This window comes from Microtus pennsylvanicus, chromosome 4 (assembly GCF_037038515.1).
Source record: "Microtus pennsylvanicus isolate mMicPen1 chromosome 4, mMicPen1.hap1, whole genome shotgun sequence".
NCBI classification, from domain to species: Eukaryota; Metazoa; Chordata; class Mammalia; order Rodentia; family Cricetidae; genus Microtus; species Microtus pennsylvanicus.
This window is the reverse complement of record NC_134582.1, coordinates 56,136,070-56,152,168: the sequence shown is the minus strand read 5'-3', so window position 1 is coordinate 56,152,168 and position 16,099 is coordinate 56,136,070. Positions and strand designations below refer to the sequence as shown.

General features: G+C 38.2%; 1 protein-coding gene across 4 annotated transcripts in view; it reads left to right on the top strand.

The window, feature by feature from the left end:
* Positions 1 to 16,099, top strand: part of Kiaa1328 (KIAA1328 ortholog) — a 235,784-nt gene that overhangs the window by 157,542 nt on the left and 62,143 nt on the right. For 2 of the 4 annotated variants that reach the window (XM_075969142.1, XM_075969141.1), the window contains exon 8: positions 4,039 to 4,146. The exons of the other annotated variants lie outside the window; for them this stretch is intronic. In XM_075969142.1, coding sequence (XP_075825257.1) covers positions 4,039 to 4,146 — 108 coding nt within the window. The remainder of the gene's footprint in view (positions 1 to 4,038; positions 4,147 to 16,099) is intronic. 4 annotated transcript variants of the gene reach the window in all.

Genomic DNA, 16,099 nt, shown 5'->3' with positions numbered 1-16,099 from the left:
CACCTGCCTGCAGACACTTTTAACTAGAGGAGGTTCTCTCTTCCTGCTTTTCTGCTATGGAAATCATCTGATCTATCATGGTCAGCTGGGCCAGGCTAGGCCAGAAATCAGGACTTGGGTTTAATCAGTGTCACAATTCTCATTTCTAAACTGAAAGTTGGCCTACTCTCTGTCCTGCATTTTAGAGTCAGGCAATTTTATCACTTAGGAGTTATCTGAAAGTCTGCCCAATAGTGACGTAAACTAAAAATTTCTGTGGCAAATGAACCCTAACAGTGCCTTTATTTTACCACTCTGTATTTTAAAACCTGGTTAAAAAATTAGTTCTAGATTAGATGCTGCCAATCATTCTAGTTTGCAAAGCTTGCTATGATTTGCAGTCACCTGTCTACCCATTTGCTCAATTTCCTAAGAAATGCTTTTTCTGAAAATTTGTCTTAGTGCAACGCTTTCCATACACCACTCATAGCTCTTTCTCAAGCTGTGCTTTCTCCTCTGCTTTAAATGTTTGCTTTCCTTTTCCAGTTATCTATGCCTTACTTAATTTTACGTCTACTTTCTTTGTCCCTAGCTCTTTAGGTTTTAGGATATATACAAAGGAGAATCATAATATATTTTATCTACTGTAGCCTATAACTCAGCTCAGTTTTCATTGTTTTAACAAAGTATTTATTTCTGCCCAAAACTATGTGGAAGGTATACCTAGATGACTAAAACCTGGCCTCTTTCAGTGTGTTATGCAGTCTCATATACTAATTTATATATAATATGAACAATTATACATCTTTACTGAATTTGTGATTTAAGTGATCAGGTAACTCATTTCAATTAGTAATAAATTAATACTGGCTATGTACATGGCATTTATGGTGCTTAGGATATTTAGGAAATGTATAGAAATACAATCTATAATTGAATACTAAATGAGTAGCATATAATAAAGTAGTTAAAGTAGTTCAGAGAACTACTTTAAAGTCTCAGAGATGAGACTTTCCCATTTAAGTGAATTTGGGAAAACATTAATGTAGTACCCAAGTCGCTGGGACCCCAAAAAGACCACTAGAGATAGACTCATCAAAATGCAAAAGCAAGGTTTAATTATGCAAATCGTGATTTGGACCTCTTCTTGCACACCAATGCAGTGGGAGCCAGAGGAGGTATCCCACATGCCACTCTTCCTAGGCAGGGTTTATAAAGGGGAAAAAAAAAACCACAAATCTATTGTTTTGGGCATAAGGGGTACTGGTGACTCTCTGATTGACTCCAGCCCGGGGGATTTTCCACTCTGCTGATATCAATCTTGAGCAGCTGGGCTCCAGTCTAGGGAACTTCCCGCTCTGCTGACAGCACCTTCAGCAGCTGGACTCCCGACTAGAGAACTTCGCGTTCTGCTGACAGCCACCTTGGGGCCTAGTGCAAAATAGAGTTGGTTTTGTCCCTTCAGTTAACACTTACTTAATTCTGATTTATAATTGCTTCTGCCACCTAGAGATTACATACATAGTCAGTGCTTTCAGAAAGCCTTCCTTTGTAAGTCCTTTCTAAACTAGTTCAAGATTTATCCAGAATACAGTTGATGGTAGTGCCAAGAACCACCATAAACTCCTTTGGGAGTAAGAATGCATTTGTAGTGAATAAACTCAAAGCTATTCATAAATATTGTCTTTGTCTTTCTCTTTTATACTGTATATACTGTATACCTAGCTAGGAGAACTGTACCACCTTTACCACTTAAAAGTGTTCCACCTTGGGTAAATTTTGTGCCTAGACCTGCCCCTCTTTCCTCTGTAAATACTTATAATAAAGTTATTGATTCTGGGGTATTCATGAGGATCAACACAATAATATATGTAAGAAATATTCCATAAGTGATTGCTATTGACTGCTGTTATTACAGTTTTTCTTACTCTTTTCTCATAATTACCTGATTTTAGCATTTGACACTTGTGTTCATTTGCGTGTCACTACAAAATAATAATACTGTAAATTCTTTATCACCATGTATAGTACAACTGAAAGAATGTCTTGTGATGGTGAAAATACCATGTTCATGGTTCTTTTACAAAACATTTCATAGTTTTATTTAATAGCTTTTGTTTGTTTTCTTGTTCTGTTTGTTTCGTTGGTTGCTTTGGTTTTTTCAATATAGGATTTCTCTGTGTAACAGTTCTGGCTGTCATGGAATTTGTCTTGTAGATCAGGCTGGCCTCGAACACTTAGAGATCCACTTGCCTATGCCTGCCACACGCTGGTACTAAAGGTGTGCACTACCTCCTCCTCGATTTTTTTCATAGTTAAAGAATATACTTGTACATGTAGTCAGAACTCATTTTCCAAAAAGCTGAAGGGATGCATATTAAGCACCACATGTTTGTTATCAGTGATTGATCCCTAAATTCTAGAAAGGGTTTGTACGGATATTTTCAACAGCCTTCCCTTCTCAGTACATGTGAGTATGGTCTTAATCTCAGTAGATGTCATGCATTCTGTCTTAGGTTTTCTATTGTGATAAAAACACTGTGGAAAAAAAAGCGAGTTGGAGAGGAAAGGGTTTATTTCCAGGTAATAGTCCATCACTGAGGGAAGTCAAGGTAAGAATTAAGGAAGGAACCAAAGCAGAAGCTATGGAGGAACTCATTTTCTCCCTGTGGTTTGCTCAGCCTTCTTACAGCACCAAGGACCATCAGCACTGAAGGGAACTGAACCTTTTCATATCAATCATTAATCAAGAAAGTGCCCACAGGCCAATCTGGTTGGGGCCATTCTCAGTAGAGGTTCCCTTTTCACAAATGACTCTAGCTTATGTCAAGTTGACAAATGAAATTAACCAGGACACCTAGTTCTATTTTTCTCTGTGTCCTAAAGAAAATATTTTGTCACTGATCTACCAGCTCTTTGAAGTGTCACCATGAGAAGTTGGGTACCTCCTGAGTTTATGTTTTACAGAGTCAGTAATACTTGAGAATTACAAAAGTCTTTATTTAGACCATGATGATTTAAATGGCTTCTATTTAAAGTGTTTCCTCAAAAGGCCCACATGGTGTAGGCTCAGTCATAAAGTCCAGTGTTCAGAGATGGAGCTTAAGGGATATGATTACCTCATAAGGGCTCTGGTCTAATCAAGTAATTGAGCCAATGAAATAATCCATTAACCCATCAATGAGTTGATCTTTTCTGTTAAAGCTATTTATAATTCACAATTTCCGGCATTATTATGACTTGGTAAAATCTACAAGACAGGCCTGTCCAATGTGTGCCTTTGATGGGTATTTCCCGTCCCTCTCTGCTTCCAGGCTGACAAGAGGTGAGCAGCTTTCTTCTGCTATGCTCTTCTGCCTCACCGCAGACCCACAGAAATAGAAATACAAACCATGAGTCCAATAAATCTTTCCCCCATTAATTTATTTACTTGTGTATTTTGTACAATAATGAAAATTGTGATAGTAATGTTGATTGTTAAGTTGACAGGATCGAGAATCACATAAAACAAGCCTCCAGGCTTGCCTGTAAAGGCCTATCCTGGTTAGGTTGGTTAAGGTAGGAAGACCTCACTCTAACTGTGGGTATATGGTTGTTTGAGCTCAGGTCCTAGATTACATGAAAAGGGGGAGTCTAGCTGAAGTCTAGCATTTATCTCCTTCTGCCTGCTAACCACAAACGCAGTGTGACCAACTGCCTCAACCTCTTCCTTTCAGGTCCTCCCCATTGTGATGGACTACATCATCAAACTGGGAGCCAAATAAACCTTTTCTCCCTTAGATTTTCTGGTCTAACATTTTATCACAGAGACTGGAGAAGTAACTAAGAGCAAAGTAACTAACACCATGGGCAAAACACTCATTTACAGTCTTGAGTTTTAAAATCATGTTCTCACCAGCTCAGTCTTCCCACATGCTTCTATATGGAAAATCTAAGTCTTGTAAACTGATGGGCCTACTTAATGTGTATTTAGGGTGTGTGTGTGTGTGTGTGTGTGTGTGTGTGTATTGAGTCTGTCAGGTGCTTTGGGGTTAGACATTCTTAAATTTATTTTTACAGGTTAAGGACTCAAGCGCTATTTAAGTCTCGAGAACTGGTTGCTGATAAAGAGTTTACTAAACCCCAAGAACTTGATCTCGATGTGAATGGTAGTGACTCTGGACCAAGGTAAACCTGAGGGTGGGGGATGTTGAAAATACTAAGGATATACATATTTAGAATGTGTTTGATAATCCAAAAATTGTTTTTACTTTTATCTTGATCATTAGCTTGTTTTCTTTTTCTTTTCTTTTTTTTTCATTCACACTCAGCAAGTACTTTTATTCACTGAGCCATCTCTTCAGTCCTTAAGTACGCTGTTTTTTTATTAAAAATTTCTGCCACCTCCCCACCTCCCTTTTCCCTCCCCCTCTCCCCACTCCCTACTCCCCACTCCCCTCCCCCTCCCTCTCCAGTCTGAAGTGCAGTCAGGGTTCCCTGCTCTGTGGGCAGTCCAAGGTCCTCCCCCCTCCATCCAGGTCTAGGAAGGTGAGCATCCAAACAGGCTAGGCTCCCACAAAGCCAGTACATACAGTAGGATCAAAACTCAGTGCCATTGTCCTTGGCATCTCATCAGCCCTCATTGTCCGCCATGTTCAGAGAGTCCAGTTTTATCCCATGCTTTTTCAGTCCCAGTCCAGCTGGCCTTGGTGAGCTCAGCCCCACCGTCTCAGTGGGTGGGTGCCCCCCTCACGGTCTTGACTTCCTTGCTCATGTTCTCCCTCCTTCTGTTCCTCATTTGGACCTTGGGAGCTCAGTCCATTGCTCCAGTGTGGGTCTCTGTCTCTATCTCCATCCATCGCCAGATGAAGGTTCTATGGTGAAATGCAAGATATTCAAAAGTATGGCTATAGGATCAGGCCATTTCAGGCTCTCCCTCCTCAGCTGCCCAAGGACCTAGTTGGGAACATCTCTCAGGACCCCTGGGAATCCCTCTAGAGTCAAAGTTCTTGCCAACCCTAAAATGGCTCCCTTAATTAAGATATTTTCTTTTTTTTTTTAACAGTTGATAATTATGGTATTTTTGAGGCACAGTCTCAACCGGCTCAGGCTGGTCTTGAACTCATTATCTGACCAAGATTGGCCTTGAGCTTTTGATCCTCCTACCTCTACTGAGACATACAGGTCATGTTTGTGAGCTACTTGCTTGGTTTTTATTACTATTTTTGATCACATAAAACTGCATAAATACATTCTCATTGCGAAATTTTTTTAAAGTTTTAAAAGAATAAAAATCATTCACAATCCTACTTCTCAGAAACAATCTTTAAGCCATTTTATTCCTAATTATTGTATTCTATATTGAGTAATAAAGATTATGCTTATGCAGAATATTATTTCCTGACCCTTTTCTGAAATCATTTAAAACTGTGTTAGTTTAGTCAGCAAATATTTATTATGTAGCTACTGTGTGCCTCAATATTTCTGTATTAACCTGTGCTACATTTACTGCCATTTTAAAATTGATGCTGTTTGAATACTGATCTTTTTGTTATTCATTCTCTATGAAAAGTATCTTGACCTTGTCTTTCTGTGAATTATTGTAACATTAGTGCTACTGTACATGAGTTAGCCTTTTAAACACCTATTTTTGTACCAAGTGTGCTCCTACAGTTGGGAAACTTGCTTCAGTGCAAAGAAATGTACTTTTTGCAGTCTATTGAGTCTATTCTTGTGTGGTCTCTTCCTGGAACTTGAATTGAAATTCAGAAGATGAATTTCTTAGAGCATCTTTCCTTGCTTCTTTTTCCTCCTCTCCTATTTTTACTATTCATCTTTATCTTTCCCTCTAGCCCATAAGAATCTTGCTGAATTTTATCTTTCAGTGTTTCTGTTCAATTTTATTATTGCTGTAATTTTTAATGTCAAAGAACCACTGTTCTTCAAATGTGCCTTTAAAAAGTATTCGCCCATTCTTGTTCTATATGTGTCATATTTCTCATAACTCTGATGTTTTGTAGTAGGTTTTGAAGCTGCTTCTGTTCCTGGTACTTTATTCTTTTTCTAACAAGTTCAAGTTTGTTTTGTCCACAGATGTCTAGTAAGCCACTGCTATTTCTAAGCAAAAGAGGTAAAGAACTATGAAAAGTTTTGGTGTGTGTCAGCAAAGTTTGTCAACTCCTGGGTTCCCTATGGTTAGGCTAGAGCCATGAGGACTTCTAATTGTTTCTGCCCATAAGTCTTTTTTCTCTTAGGTAGTCAGTTCTCCTAAGGATAAATTGTATGACTTGCTGGGAAAATTGGATGGGACCATTTTATGAGCTAGGCTGCTCTTAGTCAGGTTTTCATTGCTATAACAAATGCATTTAAAAAAAACTCAAAATATGAAAAGATCATTTTTATTTGAGAGATTTCAGTCTGTGATGAGTTAGCCTATTGTTTCGGAGTCTGTGGTGAGGCAGAGTATCGTGGTAGAGAACACTTGGAAGAACAACGTTGTTTATCTCATGGTAGCAAGGAAACAGAGAAAAGGAGCCAGGATTCCTATCCCGTTCAAGAGTATGTCCCCCAGTTGTATGACAGTTGCAGACTGTAGGGCCACTGGCAATGAGACCAGAATTTATCCTTACTGCTTGTACTGGCTTTTTGGAACCCATTCTCTTTGGAGGGATACCTTGCTCAGCGTAGATATAATGGGGAGGGTCTTGGTTCTGCCTCAAAGCAAAGTGCTAGACTTTTTGACTCCCTCTGGGAAGCCTTTGTTAGGTTGGGAGCATAGATCCCAGTCCCTTGCTTCTATCTCAGCCCCCAGGTTTGGTCTGGACTTCAAATCCCAGCAGGCCAGTGGGGTCAGGACCACTCCCCAGGGTACTTAAGTGATCCCCCAAAAGAAGAACACGTGGTCTTCCTTTCTTCCTCCTGGGGGTTGCGTTCCTGTGGCTTCCCAGTTTCCCCCTCGGGGTCACCCGAAAGCACAGATCTCCCATTAAACCTGGACATTTCTTAATTTGGCTTGTTTTGATTTGGCTTGAGTGGGAATTTTTGTGTCATCAGGGAGCTAATATTAAAAAATATTCCTAACAGCGTTACCCACTCTGAGTGAGCATGGGTTGGGGTAGGGAGGTGGAGGGAGTGGGAAACATGATTGGTATGTAAAATGAGAAAAGATGGGGGTTTTAATAAATAAATAAATTTAAGAAGAAAAGAAAAAGAGTGTGTCCACAGTGTTTGCTCATGGCTGATCTAAATGTACCACCAGCAGCCAGAAAATCCCCCGGAACACTTAAGATCTGGATTATAGCAGCTGGCAATGCGAGGAGCTCTGTGAAGGAAGAAGAGGCCCTTTAAACTATTTGTCTTTCTAGCCCTAACTGTGCTTCAGACTCCCAAGTCTAGGGTTATTCTTATGTATACTTGTGCGTGTGCTCATGTGTGGGTGTACATGCGAAGGCCTCAGGTGTCATCTACCTTGTTAATATTTTTATTAACACTTTGAGAATGTCATGCAATGCATTTTAATCATATTCACCCTCCACTTCTACCCCTAACGCTTTCCCGATCCATCTCCCATTTCCCTTGATTTTTGAGACAGCATCTCTCTGGCCTGGAACTTGACAAATAGGGTGGTCAGTGAGCCTCACCTATCCCTGCTTCCCCAGTGCTGGAATTACAAGCGTTTGACACCTATGTGGGTATTGTCTTTTATTTGCTTCTTTGTTTGTTTATGCTTTTTGCTTTTTACATGGGTGCTAAAGATCAAACCCAGCAATCGTTTTACCCACTGAACCATCCCCCACCAGCACTTTCCCACCTTTCTGAAGGCACAGCTCCCGTCTCCACCACTAGATGGAGACAGAGAGCCAAGGGCAGCTTGGCGTTCAGGCTCAGGCAACTTTCAGCCAGCTGATTTCTGGGGAGTCACATTTCTACAGATTTATGGGCTTCTATCCTTCTCATTCTTTTACTGTTCTTTCAGAGAAGCTTTAGAAAGGGACAGAGTTATGTTTTCAGTCGAGTTAATTAGCTTTCTAATGTTGATTTTAATATTTAAGCGACACTTGGAAATTTAATAAACAGAATCCTATGTAATTAGCAACTTTCTGTTAGCACTTTGTATTTCTTCTTTGTAGAATTTTCATTCCCTGATAGTTTTCTTTGAGGGGCATTACCATTTTTAGTTGCTATGTAAAACTTTTTTTTTTTTTTTGGAGGGAGGCACAGGGTCTCACTGTGTAGACTTGGCTGATCTGAAACTCACTGACTGTGGCTGACCTGGACACACAGAAGTATCCCTGCTTACGCCTCCTAAGTAATGAGGTTAATGGTGTGAGCCACCATTCCAGCCTTTTTGCTACTTTTTAGTTTAAAATATTTTTCCTATTAATACTATTTTATATGTGTGTACATATATATATTTTACTTACATATGACATAAAAACATTAAAAATGCTAGCAAGTCAAAGCAGGAAAATTAAATACACCTATAATCTCATCATATAGGTGTAATATGTAATTTCTACATCTGATAAATCAGTATGTTTTTAATAATACATTCATTTCATAATCTAGAAAACATTCAAATCATAATCTTCAAATAGTTTAACCTTCATTAAAATTTAAAAATTAATACCCTTTTATCTTACAAATAATAAGAAGTCACTTGTAAAAAATAAAATGAGGCATATCTAAAAAATATCCGTCTTCTTTTGTTCTGTATCTCATTCCCTATCCTATTTTGGTTGACTCAATTAATTGTTGGTACCTTGATATAAGTTCCTAAACCTCTCTTTATACTTATAGACACAGCACGTGTGTATACTTCAGGTTAATCTGATCACATTGGCCTTCCCACTCCACATACTTAATGATTATCAAGTTTTTAGATAGATAGTTGTAGTAATCTAATAATCTTCCCCCATAGGGAGCTGGTGAGACTGCTCTGTGCACTACCAAGATTGATTAACTGAATTCTATCCCAGGGAATCTACGTGGTGGAAGGACAGCACCAATTCCTGAGCTTCTGTGTACTCACTGTGGCCAGCACACTCTTTCTAATTAAATAAACACATGAACAAACATAAAGAAATACTTCTCCCCCAAAGAGGTTCATGCTCAAGATCATTGGAATGCCTGAATCTGTTGCTTCACATGGCAAAGAGACTTTGCAGGTATGATTAAACACTGACATAGGGCGGTTACTTTGGATTCTTTTAATGGGCCCAGTCTAAATGCTGGAGCCCTTAAGTGTGGAAAATCTTTATGTGCTGGTCCAGACACATGGGAGGAAAAAGGAAAATGGAGATTATAAATATGAAAGTGACTCCACCATCCTTTGCTGGCTTTCAAGATGGAGGAAGGCGAACACAGGCTAAGAAATTCACGTAAAAGAATAAGAACAGATATCTGATAACCAGCAAGGAAGTAGCACCTTCAGTGAACAAAGGAACAGCCTGCTGATTGATACCTGACTATCCAAGTGAGATCCCATCAGACTTCTGAGTCACAAAACTATAAAGTTCATTTTATTTAATTCAACTAATTTGTGGTAAGTTCTTAAATAATAGAAAACTACTACAAATGCTAATTCATTATTTATTATAAGTGTATAACATTCCATAGTATATATAGGTAGCTTAACTAGTAAGTTTCTATGACCAAGTATTCAAGTTATTCCATATTCTTTAGTATTGCACACAGTGATAAAGTAAGCATGATGGAGCATATGTTCTTGTCTTCAGGTAATTTGTTTTTCATACAATTTTTTAAACAAATAGATTTGTTTTCATACAATATATTCTGATTATCATTTACCCTACCTCTACTCATCCCAGTTCCTTCCCAACACCCCTTCCATTCAGATCTATACCTTTTCTGTCTCTTGTAAATAAAAAATAAAGATAAATTAAAAAATCAGAATATGACAAAACAACCAACAAGAAATGCAGCTAAAGTAAAAGCACAAGAAATAAATATAAATGTAGAGACGCATTTACATACTCAGAAATCCTATAAAAGCCCAAACTGGAAGCCGTAAGAAGCCAAAAAAAGAACCTGTAAGGTAGAAAGCAAAAACAAACAAAACAAAACAGGAAAAAACACCCTCAGATAATATAATGAGACAAAGAACCTTTAAAGCTGCTTTTGTGTTGGTCATCTACCGTTGGGCATAGGCCTACCCTTAAGAATGGTTTATTTTCCCAGTGATACGCTCTTGGAGAAAAATAATTTTTCATATGCAAGTGGCTATCAATTGGGGATAGCATCTGAGTTAAGGATGGATAAAGTGTCCATATTTCCTTTCAGCTCTAGGGACCTGGTCCAGTGCAGACCCTCTGTGAGTTCACGTATGTGCCAGCTCTTATGTCTAGAAGGCCTCAATACCTTGATGTCTATTCCTTCTAACTTTTTAACTCTTTCTGCCTCCTCTTCCACGAGTTCCCTGAGCCCTGAAGGGAGGGAGTTGATGGAAATATCCCTTACAGGGTTGAGTAGTCCAAGGTCTCACTCACTGCAAATTGTCTGTCTGTGGTCTATTTGTTCCCATCTGCTGCAGGGGGAAGTTTCTCCGATGATGACTGAGCAAGACACACATCTATGGGTATAGCAGAATGTCATTAGCAATCATTTGATTGCTACATTGCTTTAACAGAACAGTACTATCTATATTTCCCACAGGTCTCTAACCTCTCAGTCTTAGGCTCTTGACTACCCTAGCGGTGTCTGGTATCATCCATCTCATGGAGTGGGCATTAAATCAAATCAGATATTGGTTACACAAAAAGGAAAGGAAGAAGTCAAAATATTTTTATTTGCAGATGATAAAATAGTATACATAAATGACCCTAAAATTCCACCAGGAAACTACAGCATCTGATAAACATATTCAGCAAAGTAGGTGTATACAAATTAACACACAAAAATCAATAGCCTTCCTATATACAAATGACAAATAGACCAAGAAAGGAATCAGGGAAACAACACCTTTCGTGATAACCTCAAATATATAGAAAATATCTTTGGGCTAGCTCTAACTAAGCAAGTGGGAGACTTGAGTGATGTGAAACTTTAAGACATCGAAGAAAGAAATTGAGGAATATATCAGAAGATGGAAAGATCTCTCATGGATCAGTAGGATTAATATAGTAAAAATGCCATCTTACCAAAGCAGTCTCCAAATTCAGTATTCCGGTATGTTTTTAAAAGTTAGACTACTCCAAAATAAAGTTGGTGGGCCAGAAGTTATTTTTACGAGATACTTTGAGTAATTTATTATGGTAAATTATACTTGACAGATTGTTACAGTTTGAATCTGAAATGAACCCCCACCCAGAGACTTGTGCTTTGAACCCTGGTTCTCGCAGCACTATTTCAGTAGACTTTAGAAATGGGGCCACATATCAGAAGTAGGGGCTCTCTGAAAGACATACCCACCCTCTGCTTCCTGTAGCGTCTGCTATGATGTGAATGAGCTCCTGTGCACATTCCAGCATCCATGAACTGAACTGAGACTGAGCAGAGTAAACCTTTGTCCTTTACGGTGTTTCCGTCAGATACTGCAGTCATACCATAGATACCATAGCCATGCTGGTTCGCTCCTGGAAGTTTGGAGCTGTTCAGATTCCTGTTTTGGATTTCAGAAAGCTTTCCTGGCTGGTGGTCAGGTGTGTATAGAGAATGCTGTGCTCCTGTGAAGAGATGGGCCTGCTTTAACAAGGTTTCCAGGCATTATGCTGTGTATGCTCTAAACCTTAAACTGTAAGAATGATAAGATTATACACTGCTTCCAGAAAACTTTTTTAGTATGCCTATAATGATGAAAACATGGACTTTGGAAATATTGTTATCTAAGAAATGGAAGCAGCGTTAGTCATTGCTTTGACAGTGTGAGAGTTGTTGGGAAGCCAAGAATTCTCACCCAGTAGCTCTTAAATTTTTTAAATATAAAATGAAATTTAAAAAGGAAAGGACAGTAATTCTCGCTGACTCAGTTGGTAACGGAAATGGTAGAGGTGGATCAGTCAAGAGTCCTCTACTGCCTTGAGCAGCCTGCATTGTTGGAGCTAGAATGCCTGCTGCTTTAGAAGACTAATCACAAACCATTAGAAGAATGACCTTCTTTCTACCTCACAAGCTCTTTGATGTTAATAGGAGAACTCCCTAGATAAAATTTAATTATGAGCTAAATTTTGTTTATTTGGAAATTTAAATTATCTGAGTATTAAAAGTACTCTATGTATTTAAAATATCAAACTGACTCAAGTGAGGCATTAAGAATTTGGAAGTAAAATAAATGAGATAATGAGAAAGTTAAAAAACATATTTTTTTATAATTAACAGCTCATTTTGAGTTAATTATATACAATTACCAAAATCTAATTGCAATTTATTTTCTATTATCTGTGGGAAGAATCGCAGACAAGGGAGCTTCCATTGCAGCCTTCCTGCATAAATGCTATAGAGTGAAAATAAATAATATGCAAAGCCTTAATGACAAATGATCAAATCATAGGGCACAGCTGAGCCAAGCCCTTGGAAAGTAATTATCACAGAAAGATGGAACTGACTGAATTCACCAGAATCTTTGACTATTTACAGACCCTTTTTATTATTTAATTCCTTAGATGTTTGTTTATTTACTGAAAAAAGATGACTTTTATAAAGTAGCCACTTTTCTAATTAAGCAGACTTCTAAACTTCTCACCATTTTTGTGCTTTCATATAATGCTAGACACTTTATTAACCACACTTTATTACCCTTACCCATTTATTCAACCAGTTTATTAAATACTTACTTTTAAAAATAAGTAGGGGCTGGGAATGTGGCTCAACAGTAGACCATTTGTCTAGTGTGCTGAGATTCTGGGTTGGATCCCCAGCAGCTAAATAAATAGACGTCAGTTTTGCTGAGTGTGCCAAAAGTGTAGGGGAGCTATTACCTTAAGGAGTTCTAGGGAGAGTAAGAACTGAGTGTGGTGCCGACACGAATGACAAGAAAGGCTAAGTGTTTTCTCTAGATCTATTTCTGTCACTGGGGGTGGGGGTGGTAGATAAAATATAGTCGGAGCTGAAAGTGTAGGACTTAATGTGAAGCTTCACAGCTTCTGTTCCTACTGCACGTAAGTGCATTGAGTTGTACGGACTCTGGGCCTCATTGTTTTGGGTATGTGAATAATAGTTTTATTTATTTGTAGGATTTTCATAATAAATTTTTTAATAAAATAGTTTCTTAAAGTACAAGAACTTTTTAAATTATTAGTTGTAATTAAGTTTTGTAATAAAATGTTTTTTTTCAAAAAAAAAGAGAAGGCAAATGTCTAAGTTTTTAAGAAGCATAGGAAATAAAAGGTATCTATTTATAAATACAATTTGAGCAGAGTCCTGAAAGGTAAGGTAGTATTTGACAGTCCAGAAGTAGGGACATCCTCTTCTGCCAGTGGGAAGGAGGTGGGGAGACTCTTGGGGAAAGTAAGAAGTTGACACTTGTGTATGAAGACAGTGGCAGGAATGTTTCACTGCAACTAGAAGATTAAGGGGAAAGTCCACTGAAGAGTCAAATGGTAGATTAGGTTAGATTTAAGAGGTTTTAAGTGTCAGGTTCCAAGTTTGGAACCTGAGTGATATGGAGGGAAAGACTTCAGAAAAAGAGATTTGTGAAGAGCTGGCTGATTTGATTTTGAAGATCACTGGAGTAGTCGGATGCTGGGGTTTGCTATTTACTAATTAGCTGCAGCTTTAGAGATGCTGTGGTGCCCCCTAATCTCCCTGTGTCCCCGAACACTAACAAGGAGGTTTTCCCAACCTTGGAAGTTGGACTGTTCAGCAGGGAGGATTCTCAGGCTAAGCTCTCCAATAGATGACTAGGAAATGGATCGAAATATCTTCAAAAACAGCAAAGTTAGGGATTTCAATTGGAAGTCGTGTGTTAGCGTTAGACCTAAAAGTATGGATGTTTATCTCTGAAAAAAGTGTTGGGGGGGGGGGAGGGAGAGAGAGAAAAAAAAGAGAGAGGAGAGAGAGAAACCTTAGGAAATACCTACATGTGAGAATCCTAAGGACAAAGTGGTGGGGGGGTGTTTATGTCAGAAGTTACAAGTTGACAGAGATCGTTGAGCCCACCTGCCTATCTTTCTTTTCTCTTTCTTCTTTTTTCCTTCCTTATTTTTTTTAGTTGCCATCTACCTATTGGCCATTTGTAATATATTTTGAAAATGTCTGCTTGGTTAATTCCCATTTTTAATACCAGACTACTTGTGTTTTTGATTTTTTGCTGTTATTTTTTTTAGTTTTTTATAATTCTGTATATTAATACTTTTCAGATATATAGTTTACAAATAGTTTTTCACTCTTCATCCTAGTGTTTGTTTCCTTTGCTATACAGGTTTTAGGTATCTCTTTTTTTCTTTGTTTTTTGAGACAGGGTTTCTCTGTAGCTTTGGAGCCTCTCCTGGAACTAGCTCTTGTAGACCAGGCTGGCCTCTAACTCACAGAGATCTGCCTCTGCTTCCCGAATGCTGGGATTAAAGATGTGTGCCACCACCGCCTGGCTATCTTTATTTTTTAATTTCATGTACTCTTATAATGTGTCAAAAAAAATAGTACACAGAGCATTGTCCTAAGGGCTATGTTTCTATAACATTTCACTGTTGTGAGTCCTATATGTAGGTTTCAGTCCATTCAGGACTTAGCTTGTAAATGATTGGGATGCCATTTGCCCAGAACCATTTATTGATAAGATTGTCTTTTCTCCAATATGCTATTTTATTTTTGTCAAAAATCAATTATCTGTAGATGTGTGGAGCTATCTGTGGGTACAACCTTCTGTTCCCTTGGTGTCTGTCTGTCTTCTTTGTTGACCCCATTCATCTGTGTGACATAAAAGCTGATCTTGTAGAACTTATGAATAGAATGATGGTTACCAGATGCTGGAGGCAGTGCTCTGGAGACCTGTTCTCATCTCTCAAATTGTTTTGAGCTATTTTAAAGGTTGTTTTCTCTGCAGTACTTTTTCCTAGTCCTACATTACAATTTTCAAAATTTCTGTACCTTTTTGATAGCTGTATAATCATCAGTTAATCATTGAATACTTGAATTGTCCATCTATCCCACTAAATAACATACACATAGGAAACTTCTTGTGCATGCTCATAGCTCCGTTTTCTTATAGTCACTGAATGGTGGAGGCACTGCAGATGTATGGCCAGTAAATGGTAAATAAAATGTCCTTTTCTACTATGGAATACTTGGCAGTAGAGAGGAGCAAGTTGTGGATGCACACACCTAAAGCATGGTTACTGTTGAACAAAATGTCCTGAGGAATCAGCTGCATAGATAAAAGTTGTAAGTCCTTGATGATCCACTTGGGAAAGGAAAAGTGGAATGGCTGCACATGGATGTCATGTTTCTTTGGGGTGTGTATAATAATGTAACATTAGGTTGTGATGACTATTGTACTGACCTGAACTCACTTTAAGCAACTAAAACATCTTTAAAACATGTTACGTTTTTAGTATTATTCAAAATTCTTTTTTATTTTTTATTACTTTATAAATAATACCAATCAAAATTCCCACTTCCTCCTCCCACTTCCCCCCCACTCCCCCCAATTCCTCCCTCCACCCCCTCCAGTCCTAAGAGGAAAGCAAATTAGAAGTCTTGACATAAATATTATATATTATTTTCTCAAGTTTAGAAGATAGAACTTTCTAACTGGCATGCATGTTTACTTTCTTGATGTGTCCTTGTATGAATTGGGGGTGAGATTATACATATAAGGGGAAACAATTCAGACAATAGTATGTGTATATGATATCACAGTAGCTGTTTACCAAAACTTAACTGTGAGTCTCTATGCGTGTGTGTGTGTGTGTGTGCGCATATGTGTGTGTGTGTGTGTGCGCGCGCGCACGTGCCTAGATTTATAAAAGCTGCTTAGGAGCAGTGATACCGTAGCAATAAATTTCTCTAGGATCTAAATCTGAGTTAATGCTCAGGATGACAAAATAAAATGAAGATACAGATAACACCAGAGAGCAAGGAAGTTTGATCACCTTAAAGAGCAAAATTATTAGTATGACATCGAGTTAAAACTCAAAATATATATATAAATACAAGAGAAAATATGTATTTTCACTGGAAATTCTTA